At 55.6% G+C, this 23,609-nt stretch overlaps 1 protein-coding gene across 1 annotated transcript in view; it reads left to right on the top strand.

Annotated features, from left to right (window-relative positions):
• H6pd (hexose-6-phosphate dehydrogenase/glucose 1-dehydrogenase) overlaps positions 1-21,408 on the top strand; it is a 29,048-nt gene extending 7,640 nt beyond the window's left edge. The window contains exons 2-5 of the mRNA XM_076861352.2: positions 1,948-2,584; positions 3,711-3,828; positions 13,323-13,592; positions 14,669-21,408. Of these exons, the coding sequence (XP_076717467.1) occupies positions 1,948-2,584; positions 3,711-3,828; positions 13,323-13,592; positions 14,669-16,032 (2,389 nt within the window). The 3' untranslated portion in view covers positions 16,033-21,408. The remainder of the gene's footprint in view (positions 1-1,947; positions 2,585-3,710; positions 3,829-13,322; positions 13,593-14,668) is intronic.
• The last annotated feature ends 2,201 nt before the right edge of the window (positions 21,409-23,609 follow it).

Raw genomic sequence — 23,609 nt, 5'->3', positions numbered from 1 at the left:
TGCAGAGGGGGAGAGGGTCTGACATCAAGTCAAGAGGCAGATTGGTCCCCTCTGTGCAGGGACACTGAGCAGTAAGCTGGCAAAGTTCTTCCGGGCATTTTCTAAGTTCAGTTTCTTCTTCAAGCCTCAGTTTCCTCTTCTGTACACCTGTGTGTGCAACCATCTGATAGCCTCCTAAAGCCATTGCAGGTTTGCTCTTGCCCTGTCTGGTGGCATTCCTGGCGTATGGAGGGTGCACAGGAGCCTTGGTTCCTCCTCTGCTCTCCTACGCCCAGGCTGGGCCCCACTTCCAGTGTCTCCTTCCATCAGCCTTGATGCCAACCAGGTTCCTTTTCTCCTTGCTTCTCCTGTCCTTTCCTGAAAGCCCAGCCTCCCTGGGAAGTTGGAGGGTGGAGTCCATGGAGTACAGATTCAGCACCCTGAGCCCTAAACCTTGGCAAGAACAGAGGCCAGAATAAACAAGCCCTTGGGTATGCTTGGGCCCACCCCGGCCTCTTGCCTCTCAGGCAGCTGCCTTGGGTCAGGTTGAAAACCAGCCGGTGGACAGGCTTGCCTCACAGTTTGTGGCTTGCAATTGCCCGGGAGCCAGGAAGCCTTGGGTCAGCCCCAGCTCCCCACTTTCTCACCGTGGGGCCTTCATCCGGCCAAGGCTTAGCTTTTCCATGTGCAAAAGGGGAGACTGTAATGGAGCCCACCCCGTGGGGTTCTGTATGTTCTCGACTGGAGCCAGTCAGTCCATTACACTGTTGGCCCATGAGAACCCAGGTGCTCACTGCTCTTGTTCCTGTTCCAACAGCAGCTACCACAAATGTGCTACTTAAGAGGTGGTGGTCACTGGCCTAAGCATGATATAACCACCAAGCCCTTCTCAGTGGGTCTAAGTTACAGTTAGAAGCAAGGAGCTCCGAGCACTGTTGTGCACGAGGGACTATAGATAGTGATCCTGTACCGGCCATCTCAAAAGGCAAGAGGAAAGAATTTTGAATTTTTATCACAAAGAATTGATAAATGTTTGAGGAGATAAATAGGATTAAGCTGACTTAAAGATTAATTAATATATATATATATATATATATATATATATATATATATTAATCTTTATCTCAAACATTTCATGGTACCTTGTTAAAATGTACAACTTTTATTATACTTTTGGGTATTAGTTAAGACGTTTTGAATTAACTCACTTTATTCTTATGACAACTCAGTGATGGAGGGGTGCCCGTTGCCCCAGTTCAGGCAGGACACTGAAGTACAGTGAGGCTAAGGGGTGGTCCAGTTACTAATGGGTCCAGCGGGGCCTGACTCTCCACAGTGGGCTCCAGGGTCTGCTTTTGTTTTTCTGCAGTGATGGGGATCGAGCCCAGAGCCTGGTGCATTCTAGGCAAGTGCCGTGCCCCTGAGCCAGCCCCCAGCCCCAGAGTGTTTTTATTGGTGCTATTATTACTGGTAGTGGTTTTGTACCCAGAATTTAGTAAACCTGGGAAGAAACCAGGCGAGGTGAGAGGCCACACTCTCTCACGGCTCCAGCTGTGCCCGAGGACCTCCTCCTGTTCCTGGGCTAGAGTCACCCTGCTGGTCAGGTGACCTGTGCTCACAGTTTAGATGGCTGTGGGTGCGAGGTGCACGGCTCTAACCCAGTCTGGGGCCTCCGCGTTCCATGTGCCACTTTCCCTGCTCCTGGCAGCAGGATGGTCCCTCTCTACCAAGTGGCCTGTGACTCTCCCAGGCACAGCCTTGTTTGCAGGGCAGGCCCCCTCTCCCCTGACTTCCTGCACAGAAGCCCAGCTGCCTAGGAAGGAGGGGGAAGCTGGGGGAGCTGTGACACTTTTCTGAGACATGTGTGGCCGTTTCTCGCCAGGCAGGAAGTGTTTGCTACCTTAGACACGGCTACCTGCTCATGTCTGGCCTTCCCTGTTCCTTGTTTGTCTTTCCCCTGTGTCCCAGGCTCCCCGGCAGTTGGAAGATGCTCACAGTGGCTGTGTGTGTGACCCTTCTGGGCCACCTGCAGGCCCAGGAGCTCCAGGGACATGTCTCCATAATCCTGCTGGGAGCCACTGGGGACTTGGCTAAGAAGTACTTATGGCAGGGACTTTTCCAGCTGTACCTGGACGAGGCCGGGAAGGGCTACACTTTCAGCTTCCATGGGGCTGCCCTGACGGCCCCCAAACAGGGCCAGGAGCTCATGACCAAGACCCTGGAGTCCCTTTCCTGCCCCCAGGACGTGACTCCCAGTCGGTGTGTTGAACTCAAGGGTCAGTTCCTGCGGTTGAGCCAGTACCGCCAACTGAAGACAGCCGAGGACTATCAGACTCTGAGCAAGGACATTGAGGCTCAGGTCCAGCAGGAGGGCCTCCGCGAGGCTGGCAGGATCTTCTACTTCTCGGTGCCGCCTTTTGCCTATGCAGACATTGCCCGCAACATCAACAGCAGCTGCCGGCCAGGCCTGGGTGCCTGGCTGCGGGTTGTCCTCGAGAAACCCTTTGGCCATGACCACCTCTCAGCCCAGCAGCTGGCTACAGAACTTGGGAGCTTTTTCCAAGAGGAGGAGATGTACCGTGTGGACCATTACCTGGGCAAGCAGGTGAGCTCCAACTCAGAGCCTGCCAGGGCTGGGTGTACCTGGTCCCAAGGCCCCCACCAGCAGGGCCGCACCACTAATTGTGGAACCAGGCTGGAGGGCATTGTGAAGTCTGAGCCACCCGGCCTCCCTGCGATGGGCAGTAGGTGCAGACGCAGGTGCAGATCACCAGCCAGCCGCAGGCAGGACTGCTGGTTCTTGTCTGTGTGTTCAGCCTCTTGCTCTTGCTCTGTCCGACATTTTTCTTCTCAGCCCATGTCTGGGCTGATTCCCCGCATTGTCCCTGCTTTTCTACAGAGGTGGCTCAGGGCCTCTGCTGTCGGAACCCGGTTTTCTATTGCGGATACTGTGGGACTTAGAATTAGCTTTTCTGTCTTGTACCTGTCAGCCTTAAAAAAAAAAAAAAAAAAAAAATCTTTTCCTTTCTGAAATCTGTTTTGATCCAGAAGGTTGGTGACAAGATCTTAAAACTGAATAGGGGCCAGAAGACCCTAAGTCTGGGTATCTAAACCAGGCTCAGAGGCAGGAGCTTAGGGTGATCTCTTGAGGGATGCAGGTCAGCAGCCATTTCATTCTGCACAGGCTTCGGGGCCCTGAGGGTGTCCAGTCCCAGTAACACTGTCAGAGAGTGTACTGCACCTGCCCTCTTTGGTACGTGGGCTGCAGAGCCAGGCCCTGTGTGGTACACCAGGTAGTTGCCCTGGCAAAGGCTTTGCTGGTCACCCACTCCTGTGTGCAGTTGCCATAGTACTAGTCACAAGTAGTGGTCCCCAGACCTGAGCCAGTCCTGGTGAGGTTCTTACGTCTCAACTGCAAAATGAAAAGCAATACTGAGTGCATTCAATCTGAAGTGTTCATGCTGTGTTTTTGGCATTAAAGTGTATTTTATTAAAAATTGATAGCCATCGAAGATAAATAATTTTAAGTATGTTCTTTTTTTTTGGCTGGTAACTCTGTTTTGGTCACTTAAAAGCATGTGGAGTCTTTACTGGGCCATAAACCCCTGAAGTCCAGAAGCCACTGGCCAGAGAATACCAGGGAGTAGAAGGCCTTCAGCCCTTAGGGCCAGGCCCTCTTCTTCTTCATCCCGAGAAGGATGACCAGCGTGACCAGGCTTCCTCCCTGACAGGTGGTGGCGCAGATCCTGCCCTTCCGAGACCAGAACCGCCAGGTCCTGGACGGCCTCTGGAACCGGCACCACGTGGAGCGGGTGGAGGTTATCATGAAGGAGACAGTGGGTGCAGAAGGTAGGTGTGCGGCTCCTGGGCCTCGCCTGCCGGTATCTGGGGAAGCGTGGGCCCCTGCACTCTGGCCAGCTTGACACCAGAGAGATTTTGTGCTGGTGTGTGGGGTCTCCCTCCAGGGTCTGCTGTGTGCATTTGTCCGGGACCAGTCCACGGGGTGCATGCTGGCCCAGCCCAGCTCACCCCTGCTGCCCACAGGGGGCATTTGGACCAGCAGTTACACCTGGCACTGACCTTTAAAACAACTGGCAGGCGATAAATGCTGGCGGTGACCTGGGTGTTCCGTGAGCGTGGGGGAGACCATCAGAGCTGCGCGAGCGCTTTGCCTGCTTTTGTACCTGCAGGAGTGGCACGGGGGAGGCCCCTCGCCCACCTCCCCCCCAGGTGTTGGCTCAGTTCCATCCTCCTCACTGTCCATAGGAGGCCTTGCTGCCTGCCTTGTGAGGCCCACCCCCACTCTCATGGCAGTCCCCTCCCCTCCATCTACAGTGCAGTCCTTGTCTTGGACTTGGCCTTCTGTCTGTCCTGGGACAGGGGGTCCCAGGGGGCACCCACCCTGGAAGTCTTAATCAAATGCTGAACGGATGGTGTCAACCTGGGCTGGGAGACCCGAGGGTCAGGCCTGTCTTTGCCTCTAGCAGGTGACCTTGGTACCTTACTTCCTCATCTGTGGATGGTGACAGCTAAGGTGGCGTGGGCTCTGGCATCAGTTAGCTCAGGTGTGGAGCACTGACTGCATTTAAAGCATTGGTTGTTACCCAGTGATAATAAAAGTGATTTTTATTGTCTCCTTAAGTCCCCCAACAGCCGTATGAAGTGGGGACTTTACTGGTCTTCTCCTACAGATGGGGTTTGGTGGCATGCCCAAGGTCCTTAGCAGGAGTCGTGGAGGCTGGTCCTGGGGACAGCAGTGCGGTCCTGGCTCCTGGCCGAGCACACTGCAGGGTGCCTCAGAACGGCCTCCTGTCCAGCCAGCCCTGTGGCCGCCTTCCGCAGCAGCAGGGCCATCCTGGAGGCCACTCCCACGCTCTCACCCTGCAGTGTGGACCTCGCCAGAGGGGAGGTCTTGAGCCTTTGGACCTGGGGACCAGAGGCCTTTCTCTTTCTCTCTCCGCCTGACCTTTCTCTTTCTCTTTCTTCCCCCCCGGGGCTGCTCTTCGGCTTTCTCTCCTTTGCTCTGGGAATGTGTGTTTAGTGTAGCAGCTCTGGGCCGGGCCTCGGGGTGGTGTGCGACCCAGCCTCCATGCCCTGCCACCTCACAGACTACTGGGGATGAGGGACAAACTCCCCAGGGGATACAGGCAGACAGTGCCATGGGGCAGGTGAGGTGGGAGGGTGGGACTTCTGAGCCGGGTCTTGGAGGACGTCTTTTAGAGGTGCTGGTTTCTCCACTCCAGGACCCTCGTCAAAGAACAGGTCCTGTTCCCCCTGCTCCCACTGTGAGCCTTCGTGGTCTCAGGTCCTCCTGAGCCCTTCCAGATGACCCCTCCTGGTGCTCAGCAGGGCTCAGGCGGTGTCCTGAGCCTGTGTAGGTGATGTGCTGCTACAGGGCTGCGCGCGGCCTGGCCCTGCTTCAGCTGCACAGTGGAGCCGCAGATGTGGAGCAGGCAGGAGGGGCCCTGCCACCCTGCTGCATGCCAGTGGGTGGCGCCTGTGCCTCTCTGGGCTCTGGCTCTGTCCAGCCCCTGACAGAGATGGAGGACTGGGTCTCTTCTCCTCTTTCCCGGCAGCGACTTCCTTTGCCTGCTGTGCGGTGGGAAGAGCTGTGGTGTCTGGCACACTCACCTTGAGTTCTGCCGCCTTGTGTCACGTGCCATTAGTGCCTTCTTTGCAGGATTGTGTGGAGCCAGGGGCCAGGCAGACTACAGGCCTGACTGTCCTAGCCAGAAAGATTGAGGCCCAGACTTACTGGCCTCCTCTTATAGAAGGGCAGGCAGAGACCTGGGCAGGTCTCCTGAGGAGAGCCTGTGGAAGGGGGATCTTGGGTTCGAACCCAGCACCTGCCTGGGCTGGCTGTTCCTGTCTCAGGGAGAGGCCTCGGGACCGTGTCTGCAAGGCTGCTGCTGTGGGTGGCTCTCATGGCTCCAGAACTGGAGCAGGGTGCTTTCCACTGTCAGGGCACCACGCCCTCAGACCAGAGCAGGACAGGCAGTGGGGACTCCACCGTGCCCCCTGCCCAGAGGGGCCCAGACTGCCCCTGGGTGCCCGGAGAGGCGGGCTGCGAGCCGGGCTGGGGCTGTGGAGCTCTCCTGGTCCCTGGGAAGCAGCCTTGTAGCTGCAAGGTCATTTGCAGTCTTCCCCATCCTGTTCACCCACATCCAGATGGGTGGCAGTGGCTTCCCCAGCTCCTCCCCTCTGTGGCTGTGTTTTTTTTTTTTTTTTTCCTTTCGTTCTGCCGCAGCCTCTGGCCAGGAGGAGTTTGCTGCAGAGTCAAGGCTGCTGCACCAGCTGGGGGTGGCAGGGGAGGAAGGAACGAGAGAATCCTTCAGCTGGCCTTAGCAGCTCCCTGACCTGGGTGGTCCTCCCAGCAGCCCAGGACCCTGGGAGTTACAGATTCCCCTGATAGCAGCATGGGCCATAGAAGTGACCTTGGCCAGGTCACTCGGCCTCTGTGTGGCCAGGACGCCTTGTCTGGCCCTCATGGCAGCTGCAGACCAGGTCTTTAATGGCAAAGGTTCAGTGGTCAGAGCTGGGCCACCTGTGCAGCTGAGGCTTGACCAGGTCTCTGGCACCTGTGAACCCAAGCTCTTGCCCAGCACTCCATAGCCTCCCCTCGCGCCTGTCCTTAGTGGGCCATCCAGCCAGAAGGTGCCCAGGGACAAGGTCTCTCCTGCCCCAGTTTTTCCTCTGGGCAGAAGCCTTTTTTTCTTTTTTAAGAAAAAAGGAGGGAGACTTCCTGAGGATGTCCCTTCTGCTGAAGAGGGTCGCTGTCCCCTCACAGGGAAAAGGAGCACAGCACACATTTACCTTTGAGGGGTGGAGTGACCTTTCAGTGCCTCTCACCAAGGGACCAAGGAAGCTAGGGTCCTCCCAGATACACACCAGCTGTCCGGCCTTCCGCCTGGGTGCCCGAGGCTGAGCTCGCTCTGCAGGCCAGCTCCTCTTTCCGGCCCATCTGCCATGCTGTCTGCAGGGTGAGCTGGGGGCAGCTGTGGGCCTCCTGTCCAGAGAGAGTGCCAGCCAGCCGGCTTGCCCTCGGCTCGGCCCTCACTTCTTAATTTTAGTGATCCCAGAAGATATTGGTGGGGACGGCAGGTAGCCTTTACCTGGGCTGGGGTTTTGGGCTGGGGCTATGGCTCAGTGGTAGACCACTTGCCTAGCATGTGTGATGCACTGGGTTCAATTCTCAGCACTGTGTATAAATAAATAAAATAAAGGCCCAATAGCAACTTAAAAAATACTAAAAAAAAAAAAAAAAAAAAAGAATCTGGAGGCTGGGGTTGTGTGTGGCTCAGTGGCAGAGCGCTTGCCCAGCATGTGTGAGGCACTGGGTTTGATCCTCGGCACCACATAAAAATAAATGAATAAAATAAAGGTCCATCAACAACTAAAGATAATAATACTAAAAAAAATCTGGTTTTGCTGGGAAAACCCAGGTCTCCGTGGTGTGGAAGCCATGCGTAGGTTTCTAGTTCTGTTCTGAAGGCTGTGACCTTTAGCACAACCTCCGGGTAATGCTGAGAACCTCTGCTGCCTCTCTCTTGGGGGTGGTTTTAAGGATTAAATCAGATAATGTTCACAGAAATATTTTACAAATGGAAATGCTGTCCTCCTTCCAACTTTGGAGGAGAGGGAGTGCGGTATCCATAGTCTATCCCACGGGACTTGGGTCAAGTTACCATACAAGGACCTGTAACTGGTCTGTAATACTCTATTATTCTGACCTCATCTTTCTTTCTCTCTCTCTCTCACACACATATACGTATTTAAATCTCCCAGTATTGATCTCTCTCTCACACACACATATTTAAATCTCCTTGATTTGAAAATCTGTGTAATATATTTCAGTTCAGTTGTTTATTCTCCAGAATACGTGGAATAATTTCTGTCATTAGGCATTTTGATTATTTCCAGTTTTTTGTAATTTTAGGTAATATAAGTATTTTAAACAATTGAGGTAGAACTTACATACCATAAAATTCACCCTGTGTGCGGACCAGTGGTTTGGTATTATTCACAAAATTGTGCAATCACTACCTATTTCTAGGAAATTTAAGAGCATTTCCACTTCTTTCCCTTCAAGCATAGTTTTACAGTGGAATTAGGAAGCCAAGAGCCCTCCAGCCTTTCTTCCATCTTGTTAGACAAGCTGCCTGGTGAGGGACAGAGCCACAGGCCTCCCTGTGTGCCTGGGACTTGGATTTGCACAGATGGGAGCCACGTTCACGGGGTCTCCTTCCAGTGGTCCAAACTGCTTGTGCTTTCTCTGTTCTTTCAAACCTGGTAGATTTCAGCCCTCAGCCTTCATCCTGGGAAAGGTGGCCAGGAGCCGACGCCTGGCGGTGGGGGAGAGTCAGCACGTTGTGCATCAACAGCCAGGCAGCCCTCGCCTCCTGCCTGCCCCTCGTGCTCGGCGCACGGTGGCCTCTCCTCTCGAGGTCTGAACTGGAACTGCAGAAGGCAGAGCTGACCAGGGGGCGAGCAGGGTCCATAAATGCACAGGCTGTGCTAAAAACGGGTGCACCCCTGGGAGCTTGAGATGAGGGAATCAGGAAGCTCTCCTCCACCCAGTGGGGAGCAAGCGTATAGCGTGCGTGCTCCCCAGGAATCGAGAATTGAGAGGATAAAAATAGGAAAAGAGCCACTTAGGGATTTGCTAAATTAATGAATAGTAAGCAGATAACAGAGCTTTTAAGGACCCTGTTGCTTTCTCTCCATCAAAAATTCATCTGTTCTTAAAGCCGTGAGTCCCCTCTTTTTACTTCAGTCTGCTGTAGCTTATTGATTCTCCGAGACATGATTGCTCATATTTGAACATCTCTGAAGGAGGGTTTGCTGTCGAGGGTGGCATGGTTGATTGGTAGCTATTTTTTTTTTTTTTGTAGTTGTAGGTGGCAGATGTCTTTATTTTATTGTTATTTTTATATAGTGCTAGGGATCGAACCCAGTGCCTCACACATGCTAGGCAAGTACTCTGCCATTGAGCTACGGCCCCAGCAGCTGGTTTCTTAGTGGTGATAAGTAGCCGTGCTTTCCAGCAGTGACGGCGGTGATGGAGTTTCAGTTTGGTGGGACCCGGTTCATCGCCAGCCTGTGTCGTGTTTTCCGAGCCCTGGCCTCACACCTTCAGTGGCCCTTTAGGTGCCTTCCTGGTGCTCTAGAGTCAGCAGGTTTAGAGCTGACACCGTCACCATACTCTTCCCAGGAAACACCAGCTACTTCTCGTCACCACTCTATTTCCAAATGGCCACAGTGCCCCCTGATTGCCTGGTGGTGGTGGCCTGCCTCTCCCAGCCCCTGCAATCGTGGAAACCCCAGCCATGTTTATCCAGCCTTCCTTCCAGGCAGGCAGCCTTCTCATCCTGCGTCTCTGTTAACTCCACCATCCCTACAGCAGCCCTGCCAGGAAGGTACGGTGGGTAGTCCACTTAGATGTGTGACAGTGTCACTTGCCTGAGATCATGGGCCAAAGACGGGATGTAAGCCCTGGCCCCAGAGACCATGCTCCAGATCAGGAGTCTGTGAATTTCCCCCCGGTACTGGGGATCGAACCCTGGGACCGTGCACTCTAGGCCAGCGCTCTGCCCCTGTGCCAGATCAGGAGTCGGAAGCCAACGTGGATCCAGACGGCCACCAGGTCATTTTTGTTTGTCCATTAAGTAACGGCTTTGCACTCCACTGTTTCTCACCTCTCTGCCTTCCTTCTTTCCTTCGGATGCAGCCAGCGCTGCCTCGTGGATCCCATCGCCACGCCCCATCTCTGCCGGCTCCATCTTCCTGAGCCTCCTTTTTGCTCGTCCACCTTCCTGTTCTAAGATGTTTGTGTGGATACGCAGGTTGAGGATCCTTTATTTGAAGGGCTTGGGGCCAGAAGTATTTTGGATTTTTTTCAGATTTGGGAATGTTGGCACGTGTGAGATACCTTGGGGACAGGAGCTGAGTCTAAGTGCGAATGTCCCTTAATTTCACCTTACACATAGCCAGGAGGTGATTTTATACTAATGCATACAGCCCACTGGTGCACTTGCATTTTGATTGTGACCCATCACAAGGTTGGGCATGAACTTTTCCACTAGTGCTGTCGTGTGGGCACTCAAAAAATTTCCAGTGTGGAGCATTTCAGATTTTCAGATCTGCACATGGAGGCCTCTGCTTCTCCTTTACACAACCAAGATGTGTCCCTGGCAAAGCACTCAGTCTCTCTCTCTCTGTCTCTTTCTGTCTCTCTCTGTCTCTCTCTCTCTCTCTCTCAAACACACACACACACACACACACACACACACACACACACACTCTTCTCTGAGGCAGAACAGTTTTTAAAAATCTGAATTATTTGTGCATATTTAAAAATTAAACAAGGGCTGGAGCGAGCTCAGGGTTAGAGCACTTGCCTCACATGCATGAGGACCAGGGTTCAAATTATACTTAAGGATCCAGATTTCTGCATTCTCCTGAATAACTGGAAGATGGGCTTCCCCTGGATCCACGCTCCTGTGAGGCATCCCTGGCTGCAGCCAAGGCGAGATTAACTGCCCCCAGCATACACACCTGGGGACACAGGCCCTGGAGGCCCTCACCCGTCCTCTCCACACTTGTACTGGCTGTGGCTTTGGGAACCCTGACCTTTGGCTTGGACCCTCCTTCCCAAGCCCAGCTCAGCCCCTTCCTTCTAGCACCCCATACACTGTTTCTGAAACTCGGAGCTCAGGCCTCTTGGCTGCTCACTGAGTTTAATATTCTCTTACACAGTCAAGGAGCAGGGAGGTAAAGGGAGGTAAGTAGTAAGAACTGCAGGCTCTGGGGCCAGTTGCCTGGTTTGGAATCTCCTCTTTACCTGTTCAGCAACTGTGTGAGCGTGGGCACGGAACCCAGCCTCTCTGAACCTCACTTTCAGAATGGGGTGGTAGACACTGTAGTTGGGGGGATGATGGCAGGATCTCCATAGACATTGTTATTGGGAGGACTACATTGTGAACATTCATACGTTGTCACTTTTTCCTTGATGTCTTGTCAACGATATTGTAAGGACTTTGAAGACCAGAACCGTGGCCTATGGAGCTCAGCCATGTTTTCTCAGTGGGGATACTTGGTGTTTTGGCTGGTATAGTTGGGCTGATTGTCCTGCGTACCTCAGGGTCAGGCTGTCTGGCCAGAGCCACACCCTCAAACTCTGGCTTGAGTGGACATCTTCACAGGGGTCCAGGGTGCCTCCTACACATGAGTGGACTGCTGGTTGCATTTCTTTTTCTTTTTTCTTTTTTGGACCAGGGGCTGAACCCAGGAGTGCTTAACCACTGAGTCATATCCTCAGTCCTTTTTATTTTTTATTTTTGAGAGAGGGTCTCCCTAAGTTGCTGAGGTTGGCCTAGAATTTGGGACCCTCCTGTTTCAGCCTCCTGAGTCACTGGGATTACAAGTGAGCACCACTGCGTCCAGCTGCTGGCTGCATTTCTTGCCCACAGTGCTGTGCTGGTACCTTTGCCAAGAGTGGCTTATTGGGCTGAATTTAGGGCAGATTGTTCCACCAGCTACGTCCTGGTCCCAATTGCCATCCAGCTGGCCTGAGAGAACACAGGCCAGGATCTGGTCAGGGCAGGTGCCAAGGACCCAGGGTGGCCATCTGCAGGAATGTGCTGGGCCCTGCAGGTCTGAACTGGGGCCCACACCTTCTTGTCTGAATTAAATATCAACTAGATGCCAGATCAGAGAGAATGCTTACAAATACAAAATATGTAAAACCATGGTCCAGTGAGCCCTAGTGCACCTCCAGCTGGTTTTCACTTCTATGTACTTATTTTGAGGTGCAGGGGATGGAACCCAGGGCCTCATGCTTGCTGGGCAAGGGCTCTGCCCTGAACTGTATGCCCAGCTCCTGCCAGTTGTTTAAGCACAACCTCTCATCTCTTAAGTAGCTCTGGATTCTATCCCATTTCTCTCCCTTACTTTTCCCAATTTTGGGTGGATTATTTCTTGCTTGTCTTTACCCTTCCTTGTGTCTGATTCCCTGAGCATGTGCTGCTTGGTTTCACTGGGGTATTATACGCTGTCTGTGTCCGGGCGTGGGTCTTTCTGTCTTTCCTGTGTGTGTGTGTGTGTGTGTGTGTGTGTGTGTGTGTGTTGTGCTGGGGCTAGAACTTAGGGCCTCACGCATCTGACTCTGTAGCTGGTACCTGTCCCTGTAGGACCTTTGCAGTGTGAAGAGTGGCACCGTCAGGTGTTCCGTGCCTCACCAGGCCCCAGCATCGCCACTGCCAGGGCCCTGTGCCAGTGTTCTCCGGGGCTACTTCCTGTTGCCCCGTGCACCTGCCAGCTCCATGTCTCAAACATCTCACTGGAGCTCCTGTTTCCCTCCTGCACCGTTTGTTCCTCACTCCATCTTCCCATCTGCAGATGCACTGCCTGTTGCCTAAGCCAGGACCTAAGCACCTATCTTTGGTCCCTTCTTCTTGCTCACGCTTTCCCTGTCTGTCAGCTCCAGCGGGTGCCCCTTCTCCTCCCCCCAAGGCAGCTGAGCAGCCTCTTCCGTGGTCTCCCTGCTTCTCCAACCTTCTCCCCCACAGCAGGCCAGCCCCCTCCTCTAACGTGGGCTGGGTCTGGCTTGCTTCGAACACTCCCGTGGTTTTGCCTGGAGCCTGGAACAAAGTCCAGCTTCCTCACCTCATCCCGCCTGCCCTGGGCTCCTCCTCAGCCCCAGCACCTACTGTGTCCATCCTGCTGGCCTTTGTCTGCCCCGGGAGGCCCAGCTCCTTCCTTCCTCAGGAAGAGTGCACTGCAAGGTCCTGCAGCTGATCTGCTCCCTGGACGCCTCCTGTCTCAGAGGGGCTTTCCCTTTCCCTTCTGTCACAGTCTGTACTTCTGTTTCCTTCCTTTTTCTCCTTCCCACTTTCCCTCCTTCCCACCTCCGTGCAGTTGCCCTGGGTGTGTGTGCACCAGGCCATCGGGTGGCATTTGTCACCCTGGGTGGCAGGATGCAGAAATAAAAGTCAAGTTTGATGCCGAGATTGGACACTAGGAAGGGGCAGTCAGACCAGGGCCACAGCCCGCTCCTGTGCTGAGCCTCCTGCCAGCCCAGCAGGAGCCGGGCCAGGGCCTGGCGTGTGTCTGCACATGCAGTCTGGGACTGGAGCCTCCCCACACAGATTCCTGGAGGGGCTCAGGGACCTGGTGCCTTCTCATAGGGGATTTCTCGTGGAAGGGTGGTGGCTCCAAGCCTCCCCTTCTCGTCCCTGTTCTGGTTTGCCCTGATATCCCTCCTTGGCACAGGCCCTCTGGACAAGAATAGGGATGCCAGGTCAGATGTGGGGGGGTCCTCTTGACACAACCTCCTTCCCACTCAGGTCGCACCAGCTTCTACGAGGAGTACGGCGTCATCCGTGACACCCTGCAGAACCACCTGACGGAGATCCTTACGCTCGTGGCCATGGAGCTGCCCCCCAACGTCAGCAGCTCGGAGGCCGTGCTGCGGCACAAGCTCCAGACCTTCCAGGCCCTGCGGGGCCTGCAGAAGGGCAGCGCCGTCCTGGGCCAGTATCAGACCTACAGCGGGCAGGTGCGCAGAGAGCTACAGAAGCCAGACAGCTTCCACAGCCTGACACCAACCTTCGCAGGTGGGCTCCAGGGCGTGGGCTGTGGGGCGGCCAGCAGCTGGAGGCCGCTTTCCAAGCCCAGTGCCCTTGGGCTTGAGTGGCAGGGACTCAGGGTGGGACTTTCACAAGAATGCTCAGTGCATGGCAACTGGCCTTGCCCCTCTGACCTTCTAGCAGTCTAAGGCAGTGGGTCACCAAGGGCACTCTCTGGGCAGAGGATGTGCTAAGGATGTCCTGTTTTCGTGTTGGCCTCTGTTCAGGCCCAGCCCACGGAAGCTTCCAGAAGGCTTATCTGTGAGGCTCAGACCAGGTGCTACTCTCATGGAGCTAACGTCTGGCCACCCAAGGGAGGTGCAGACCTCTGTCAGGTATCGCAGACACACTTCCTGTGAGTGCACACACTGGCCAGCAGATGCCCACCGAAGCCATTCTCTGGACAGTCCCGGAGGCGCCTCACTTTCCGGGAGAGGGCTGCCTCCTCCGCAGGGAATGCCCACAGGGGAGCTGCAGCTGCTTGTGGAGCCTGTTTGAGGGACTGGGCATCAAACATCACCCCACTTAATCCTCACGCGCACAGACCCGTGAGGCAGGCATGGCTGTGGTCCCCGCTCCACAGGTGAGGAAAGGGGCGGCCAGTGAAGCCCTGCAGCCGAGCCAGGCTGGAGCCTGGTGTGGAGGGCAGTCAGCTCTGGCGCACTGGCAGGACGTGCCCCACACGGCCCTCCCCTGCCTCCACCTCTGGCCTTGCTCAGGGCATCCTGCAGGCTCCCAAAGGAGGCAGAGGGGGGATGTGCCCTCCCCTGTGGGACGTCCCCTGCCCCCAGGTGTCAGGATCCCTCACCCTGCTGGCCCCATGTGGGACTTCTCAAGTCTCCAGGCTGCTGGTTGCGAGGTCAGTTAGACCAGGGCTCCCGGAGGGGCTCCAGGGAGCGGGTGTCACAGCCACCGAGTCGGCCCCAGGCTGGTTTTGAGCACTGACTGGGAAGAGGAGCGGGGCGGGCAGATGAGGGCAGCACAGAGGTGGACGGGTGCCAGGTGGATGGGTGCCTCTGGCTCCTGGGGCTGCGGGGTCACCCTCTGCCATTTCCCCACTGCAGCCGTCCTTGTCCACGTGGACAACCTCCGCTGGGAGGGCGTTCCTTTCATCCTGATGTCCGGCAAGGCCTTGGATGAGAGAGTGGGCTACGTTCGTGTCCTGTTCAAGAACCGGGCGTTTTGTGTCCAGAGCGAGAGGCACTGGGCCTCGGAGCAGTGCCAGTGTCTGCCCCGGCAGATCATCTTCCACATCGGACACGGCGAGCTGGGCCACCCTGCCATCCTGGTCAGCCGGAACCTGTTCAGGCCGTCGCTGCCCACCCAGACCTGGAGGGAGGTGCAGGACCGGCCTGGGCTCCGCCTGTTTGGTCGCCCCCTGTCGGATTACTACGCCTACAGCCCCGTGGGGGAGCAGGATGCCTACTCCATCCTCCTATCGCACATCTTCCATGGCCGAAAGGAGTCCTTCATCACCACGGAGAACTTGCTAGCCTCCTGGGTCTTCTGGACCCCCCTGCTGGACAGCCTGGCCCGTGAGGCCCCGCGCCTGTACCCCGCGGGGGCCGAGAGTGGCCATTTGTTGGACCTTGAGTTCAGTGGTGGCCAGCTGTTCTTTTCCCAGCAGCAGCCAGAACAGCTGGTGCCAGGGCCAGGGTCTGCCCCGAGGCCCAGTGACTTCCAGGTTCTCAGAGCGACATACCGAGAAAGCCCGCTAGTCTCCGCCTGGCCTGAGGAGCTGATCTCGAAGCTGGCCGAGGACATCGAGGCCACTGCAGTGCAGGCGGTGCGGCACTTTGGCAAGTTCCACCTGGCGCTCTCAGGTGGCTCAAGCCCCATAGCCCTGTTCCAGCAGCTGGCCACAGGGCACTTCGGCTTTCCCTGGGCCCACACGCACCTGTGGCTGGCTGACGAGCGCTGCGTCCCACTCTCGGACCCAGAGTCCAACTTCCAGGGCCTACAAGCTCACCTGCTGCAGCATGTCAGGGTTCCCTACTACAACATCCACCCCATGCCTGTGCACCTGCACCAGCGGCTCTGTGCCGAGGAGGACCAGGGCGCCCAGACCTACGCCAGGGAGATCTCAGCCCTGGTGACCAACAGCAGCTTTGACCTGGTACTGTTGGGCATGGGCACCGATGGGCACACGGCCTCCCTCTTCCCACAGTCACCTGCTGGCCTGGATGGCGAGCAGCTGGTGGTGCTGACCGAGAGCCCCTTCAGGCCACACCAGCGCATGAGCCTCAGCCTGCCCCTCATCAACCGTGCCAAGAAGGTGGCAGTCCTGGTCATGGGCAGGAGGAAGCGTGAGATTGCCATGCTGGTGAGCCGTGTGGGCCACGAGCCCAAGAAGTGGCCCATCTCAGGCGTGCTGCCTAGATCTGGCCAGCTGGTTTGGTACATGGACTTTGAGGCCTTTCTGGGATGATGCGGACATCCTCTCCCTTTGCTTTTTCCTGGGCTTTCTCTCACCTGCCAACTCCCTGCCCCCCAACCTTCCCACCTGTCCAATGTGCCCAGTGTCAGGCTCAAAGGCCCTTCCCAGCCCCTGTGACCATTGGTCCCACCTGGTTGTGATGGGCAGGTACAGAAACAGGCGAAATGGGATCTCTGCTCTTGAGGTGCCTCAAATCCAGGTCAGGAGAGAAACCTCAAGGAAAGACCCCCAGCAGTTACACGTCAGTATCCACCAGGCAAAGAGAGGTGGGAGACGCAGCCAGCTGTCAGAAGAGGGAACGCAGTGGGCGATGTCCATCGGGTGGTTTCCCAGGGAGGCAGTCCTTGAACTGGCTCCTTTGGAGAGGGCCTGGGTTGATAGAGAGAAGGGTACAAAGGCCCCCTGCATGCTCTGCCCTGTGTCAGGGAGGCTGCAGACACTCCCAACACCTAGCAGGCCAACCCCTGCCTCCTCTAGCCACCCCCTCATCCAGCCTCTGCACATTCAGCCAAACGTCCAGTCCTCTTCCAGGTGCCTCCACCCGCTCTGTCTCTGGGTGCCTCTGTCCTCTGGGTCCCCAGGTCCTTCCGATTCCCTGCTGCCCCTCTGCCTCTCCCTCTATAGAGATGAGGGTTGGTAACAGGAAAACAGCAATAAGTTCTGGGACCGCAAAAGTCCCCAGAAACCTTAGTACCTGTTAGTGGCTTCTTTTCTCAGCTGAGAACTGCCTTGCCCTGGGGGGTGGGGGTCTGGCTCCCCAGAGCCCTCAGGAAGGCCTGACCCTCTGCTGACAGTCCTCTCTCCAGCACATCCCCCTTCTGGTTCGTCCTGGGTGTGCATGATTCAGCCATTCCAGGGATCCCTACGGTGACAGGCTCATTCACATCTCAGGGTGCCTCGGTGGGGGTTTCCACTCTCAGTGGCTGTTTTGCCAGGGAAGGTCCAGTTACGTCATTCCCTGATGTGGGGAGATGTGACATGAAGGGACTCAGATCAGGTAGCCCTGTGGGGCGGCCGCGTCTCTGCCCCTTTCTGAGGGCTTATTTGGCCAACTGGTGCAGCAGGGGACAAGCTGATGTCAGCCCTCTTCACACCACCTCTCAGGCCACTGGCTTGAGCCTGGTGACTTCCTGTCTCCTGGCCTCTCCCACTGCACTGCCAACGCCTTGCCTAGGACTGGGCCTCAGTGGGTGGCCAGTGTAGGGGTCTCCCTGAAACCCCCAAGTCAGGGAGGGTGGGTTCTGAAACTGTTTCCAAGAGAGCCAACAACAAAAAGCCAACTTCCCAGGACACTTGTCCTTTCTGTTCCCACTGCCCACTTAGTCATGCCCACAGGCCGGGGAGGGCTTTCAGTGGTGAGGAGCATCAGGAAATCTGTTTCTCTACTTTCAACTGTTTACACTTTTTTCCAGGCTACAGATTGAAAACAATTCTCAATTTCACTGGAGGTGTGTGTGTGTGTGTGTGTGTGTGTGTGTGTGTAATAGTTGCCCAAGCCAGAGCTCCCACGTGAAAGGCACCCTTAAAATTCTTACTTGGTCCTCCAGCGACCCAGTCCCGACAGAACATCTCTCTAAGCGAGCTGCCCCTGGCAGAGCAGCACCTAGGCTGGGGGCAGGGGGCGTTTTATGTAGCACTCAGGGCCCTTGATTACAGCCGAAGTTCCCCCCTCTGGCCATGAGGGGGCGCCAGCACGCCGCCACCAACCTGGCCCTGGCAGCGATCCCCAGCCAGGCCAGCGCCGGTTCTTCGGTTCTTCGCATTTCCTTTCATTTCCCAATCTGCCTCCCTCGGAGCTTGACCGCAGCACGCCCCCATCTGTTCTTTAAGAACTCATTCCTCTGTGGTTGCAAAACCAGAGCGAAAGGGGCCTCCATGTGCCCCAGTATCTCCAGGAGCAAGGGTGAGTGGGCTTTGTGTCACCGTTTCTGAATAAGAGTGAGTCACTGCCCGTCAGGGACCAGAGTGTCCTGTTCTTATTCAGGAGTGACTTGCCTCAGAACTGCCCTTTATCTGTGGAGAGTGTGCAGGGAGTCGTGGGGCACCAACGCCAAAGGCTTCCAGATCAGGAGCCTCCATCAATCATATAGGAGGGTCATATAGCCAGGGTCTGAGAGTCCCTGGCTCCCCCCCCCTTTCCCCTTCACCCGGGGTCAGGCAGCAGAGCGGCCCAGAGCCAGGGCCACCGAGCATGGGCGCCTCAGCCATTTGGACTGTGATCCGCAATATGAATCACGACTCAGTCACATCTGTGTACAAATGTGTGTCTCATGCCAGTTTCACAAACGGATTCTTACCCTCAGGACCTGGGATGCCCTCTGTTTTCTGTTTTTTCATTTAAAAAGTGCTGCTTGCAGTCCACAGGCTTGAGTTGACACAGAGCTTGACAAGCACCCACCTAGTCCAGCTTTCTACCCTGTTAGGAACTGAGGACGCCCAGGCTCGGAGGGAGGTACATGGGCAGTTCCCACAGGTGGGCAGCCCTGCGGCTGGAGCCTTCTGTCCTGCAGCTCCCACCTGGGGCTCCTAGTGATGGAGGACCGGAGGCAGCTGTCTAGCCTGGGCCTTGGGGATGCTTGCCCTTGGCCTGGCTCAGGCAGAGGGAATCTGGATGCTGCTCCAACCTGCTGGCACGAGGCTCTGCTGCAGGGTCGCTCCCCTCCTTGGGGAAGGGTGGGAGATGGTGACGATGCAGTCTGAAGCGGGAACCTGTAGCTTTTCTGGGAGATGCTGTGTGTTCTTCACAGAGGGGCCCTTGCCAAACACTGTGCACAGCACCGTCTTGCTCAGTCATCTGGAAAGCTCGATGTGGGTTGTGGGACCCTTGGTTACTGATGGTTTTAAACTGAGCACAGGTTAAGGATGCTGTCTGGTGACCACCGGCCAGCCCACAGCCCCACTCAGAACCGGGTCTCCCAATTCCAGACCTTGTTGCCCACACTGGGCAGTGCCTCCTCCTCTCCCGTTGGTGGGGTCAGTTTCTCTGGTCAGGACGAGTGCACAGAGGCCCCTCCTTGAGGGACCTTGTGAGTATCTGCAGAGCAAACATTATTGCCACTGGTGTACAATTGCCTCAGAGACTTGAGGGACCTTCTGGGTGGTTGTAGCTGGATTCCAATTTCCCACCTGGAGGGAAGTGTTTCTGCTAACTACAAGATCAACCGTCTCGTCTTGTGGACCTCCTGCTCCTTGCTCCACAGAAATGCTTTGTTCCCACTCTTGGGCCCCCAAATCAGGAGCACAATCAAAGCTTCCTATTGTTTGGACTAATAAATTAGAATATTTCCTGGAGGGTTTTCATTCCAAAATTTCAGTCCCTGGTCCGAGAATTCCCTTTTGTCTGTCTTGCTTCCCTCCTTTCTCTGTTCTTCAGAAAGCTGGAAGAGAAGGGAAGGGAGAAGCTTCCAGAAAAACTTACAGGGCTGTTTCCTAGAATTTAGTCTTCGGAAACATTGTTTGGTTCTCCTACAAATATGTGCCACCTCACATAAGCAGCCCCGCAACAGCTTTGCCCAGCCGGGCTGTTACCTTAAGCAGATGGGCTCTGCGTGCCGTTAGCCACTGGTGGCATGTGCCCGGCAGTGTCTGCGTCAGGAAAGGAACCCGTGGCAAGGAAGAGCATGGGATGGCCTGCTCGGTCACCTCCTGCCTTCCTTGAAAGCAAGGCTGCTGAGAGGCTAAGGGCCTGAATAGGCCGCTGCTTCCAACATCCTGGGCCACATGGCCCATGAGGGGCACTGACCCTGGCCTCTCACCCCGCTCCCTCCAGCTGTCCCTGCAGCTGTTCAACACCAGCACCCAGACCCTGAGGACACAGGCACTTGGTGATGGCTTCGTGCATGGGTGGGAGGCAACCCCTGGGGTAGGAAGGTCTTCCCCAGAGCCTTGGCAGCTGATGAGAACCCAAGAGGTCACCTGAGCCAGCAATGCAGTCTAGACTTTTTGGTGGGCTCTACTGCGCTCCGGGGGCCCTGAGCGTTAAACTGAAGGCACATCTGTGTCCTCTCGTCCACCCGCCTGCTCCTACCGTGCACCCACTGAGCCCCTGTTGTCAGCCCAGGGATCAGCCTGCACTGTCCAGCCTCCATTTGGTGGCTCGGGGCAGGTCCGGGCTGGTCACTGGCTTGTGCTGCTTCCTTTCTGCCGTACACCTGAGGGTTCCATGTCCTCCAGCCCTTCCCACTCTGGAGCGGAGCTGGCCCTCCCATCGCTTCAGTCTGCCCTGCGAGGCGCGCCTCCCATGAAGGGACCGAGCCCAGAGCAGCATCTGTTCTTGAAGACGCCTCTCAGGAATGTGCACACCCCGACCCCTGGGTACTGTCAGCGCTCCGTGGCGGTGGGTGTGAGGGAGAAGCTCCTGGGTGCTCCAGTCCAGCTGAGCTCACTCCTTGAAGCTGAGGGGCTTGTGCCTCCCAGAGAGTCTGGCAAGACACGGAGCTAGCAGTGCTCCGCAGGAGACGCCCCTCCAGCCAGCGCTGGGGAGGCAGCCGTCTGCAAACGGGTCAAGGGATGTGCCCATGTGCCCGTCTGTGTGTGACCAGGGCGGGACGGGAGGTTCGGAACACTGGATTCATTAGTTCTGCTTCCTCTTTGATCCCCAGGGATGAGCTTTCATCAAGCCCTTGCCTTGCTCTCCTCGGGTGCTCTGAAGGAAATCTCTGCATCTTTCTGTCCCTTGCTGTGGGAGGGGCAGAGAGCTGTGGGTTTGGATGGCTGGTGGCTGGCGTGGCAAGTGCAGGTGCGCAGCGCCACCGCTGCGTGCGGCTCTGGTCTTTGCCCCCCCAAAATGAAGCTGGTGGGACGGGAGGCGGGGGAGGGGCCCTGGGCCGCGGTTCCCAGAACTCCTCTGCCCTTGTTTTCCTGGGACATGAACAGGCGGTCAGCTCCCCCACTCTCTGCCCACTGTGCCCACTGGAAGAACGGGGTGGGAGTGGGCACCAGGTTTGCCCTGACCTTGCCTGGGGGGAGGGAGGAGCTGTGGCTCCCACTGGAAGCTTGAGTTGGACTCGTGCTGGGGAGCTGGGGCCGTGGACAACCAGCATGTGTGTGTGTGTGTGTGTGTGTGTGTGTGTGTCCGGGACTGGTTGTGACCTGGACTGTGTCCCTGCTCTCTGCCCCACACCGGGCAACCTGGGATCTGGGCCTCTGTGGGGGGAGAAGAGGGAGGTCCTCTTCTTGGTGGAGGGCCCAGCAGCAAGAAGGAGCCCCGGCGCTGCCCCTGGGTTTTAAGGAAACAACAACGGCTAACATGCTGAGACACATTCAGAACAAAAGCCTTTTTAGACCTTTCAAAACAGTTTTTTAAATGCCTTTTTCTATGTCAAATGTCACATTTATTTTTTAAACAATAAAGTTGTTTTGCCAGAACTCATGCTTTAATTCTGTCTTTGGGAAACGGTGCAGAGTGAGCTGGGCCTGGTCACTGTGTTGTGTTCCTGGAGCACAGGGAGGTATTAGAGCCCAGAATCTGCTGGTCATCACGAACAGCAGACAAGACCCAAGTAGATTTTGGTGACATCACAGGGTGGCAACAGGAACCGCATTTCCTTACAGAAGTGGGGAGCTCCAGGCAGGACCCTTAAGGCCATGGTGATGGAAATGAATGCAAGACACATCCCAAGCCTCCGGGAGGACGGGTCACCCTGTGGCAAAGGCTGGAAGCCTTCCTCACTCACCATTAACCACAAGACACACACACACACACACACACACACACACACTCTTGTTGTACCAGGGGTTGAACCCAGGGGCACTTAACCACTGAGCCACACCCCCAGCGCTTTTTACTTTTTATTTAGAGACAGGGTCTCACTAAGTTGCTTGGAACCTTGTTGAATTGCTGAGGCTGGCCTTGAACTCAAAATCCTCCTGCCTCAGCTTCCCGAGTGTCTGAGATTACAGGTGTGCACCACCACACCTGGCTATACCTTCTTTTTTTAAAGAAAAAAAATCACTAATATTTCTGAAGAACTCATGCGTGCTTCTTGCTATTAATGAATCTGAACAGTGAACAAGCACACAGATGGGTGTGAAGGAAACAATCACAGCAGTCCAGTCCCCAGAAATGGGCCAAAGTAGCTTTAGGTGGATGTTCTTTAAGACACGGATTTGAGAAGAAGGGATCAAAAATCCTTTATAAATCTGGGATCCTTCTCTTGATGCTGATTTTAATAGTACATTAATAATTTTGCTTGAAACTGAAGGAATTGCTAAGCCGCAAATAAATAGTTTGTCACATAATAAATTCTGTTTCCAAAACCTCTCTTGAACGATAGGAGCATATGGAAGACATCAGGGAGCAGGAGTCTAGTTCGTGTGATTTTTCACTCCCTGCCTCGATTTCCATCTTGGGGTTTGTTGACTTTGCCAAGTGTCGACACCGACTCTCCAGCACCTTCCCATCATCTGTCCCCTGCTTTTTAAGGTATGTTATTCTTTTTTTGATTTGTTTTGTTTTGTGTGTCAGGGATTGAACCAGGGGCGCTTAGCCACTGAGCCATATCCCCAGCCCTTTTTTATATTTTATTTAGAGACAAGGACTCGCTAAGCTAAGTGGCCAAGGCTGGCTTTGAACTCTCGATCCTCCTACCTCAGCCTCCCAGGCAGTTGGAATTACAGGCGTGCACCACTGTGTCCAGCGGGTCCATCATTCTCGGTCAGGGTCCTTCATGTTTCTCCCTTGTTCACTGGTGTTCTGTCCCATCCTGCCTCCTAGGGGCTCCTTCCCCAGCTGCCTCCCACTTCTCCTGGTGCCCAAACACCAGACACCTCTTCTGCCCTGGAGGATATCTCCCTCTGCATCTCCTTCTCTCCTGCCCGAAGTGCACCCACCCTCTGTGTCCTCCAGCGAGGCCGGGCTCCACCGTGCCTGTGCACCACGGCTGACTGCCCAGGCCTGCGCTGCGCAGAGGGGCACAGGGCCCAGAGCCCCTGTGCGGCAGAGCTCTGCTCCCAGTTCTCCGGAATCCGGCCTTTTCTCCTGTGTCTTGGGGTCGCCCATCCAGCTTCCAGGAAGCTGTCCTGGCCCTTGCTGTCCCTGCGCTCACGGTTTTAACCAAAGACGTCTTCCTGAAGGCTCCCTGGGCTCCCCTCTGCTCCCCACACAGACTCTTGAGTGCCCCTGGCTCCTTCCACCCCGGTGCTCTGTGAGGCACACTCTCTGGAAGGCCGCAGCACGGAGGCTGGTGCCATTATAAGGTGAAGCCACCACGGCCACCACAGCCCAGGCAGGAGAACCTGTTTTATTTTCTTATTCACTTTTTATTTGTTTATTTATTTATTTGCAGTCCTGGTTTCCACCCAGGACCTCATAAGGCTAGACAAGCACTCTGCCCCTGGGCTACATCCCAATCCTCTTTATTGTCTAATTTTGAAACAGGATCTCACTAAGTTGCTGAATGTGGCCTGGAATTCGCAGTTTCCCTCTCAGCCTCCAGTGGCTGGGATTTCAGCCATGGCGAAGGCCTTCAGGCCCTCATTTTGCAAGTAAGAAACTAAGGCTTGACAGGTTACTTCACTTGCCCAAGGTCACAGCTACCAAGTGGCAAAGCCACTAAGTCACATCTGGA

This window comes from Callospermophilus lateralis, chromosome 7, assembly GCF_048772815.1.
Source record: "Callospermophilus lateralis isolate mCalLat2 chromosome 7, mCalLat2.hap1, whole genome shotgun sequence".
NCBI classification, from domain to species: Eukaryota; Metazoa; Chordata; class Mammalia; order Rodentia; family Sciuridae; genus Callospermophilus; species Callospermophilus lateralis.
This window is presented reverse-complemented; position numbering and strand designations above follow the sequence as displayed.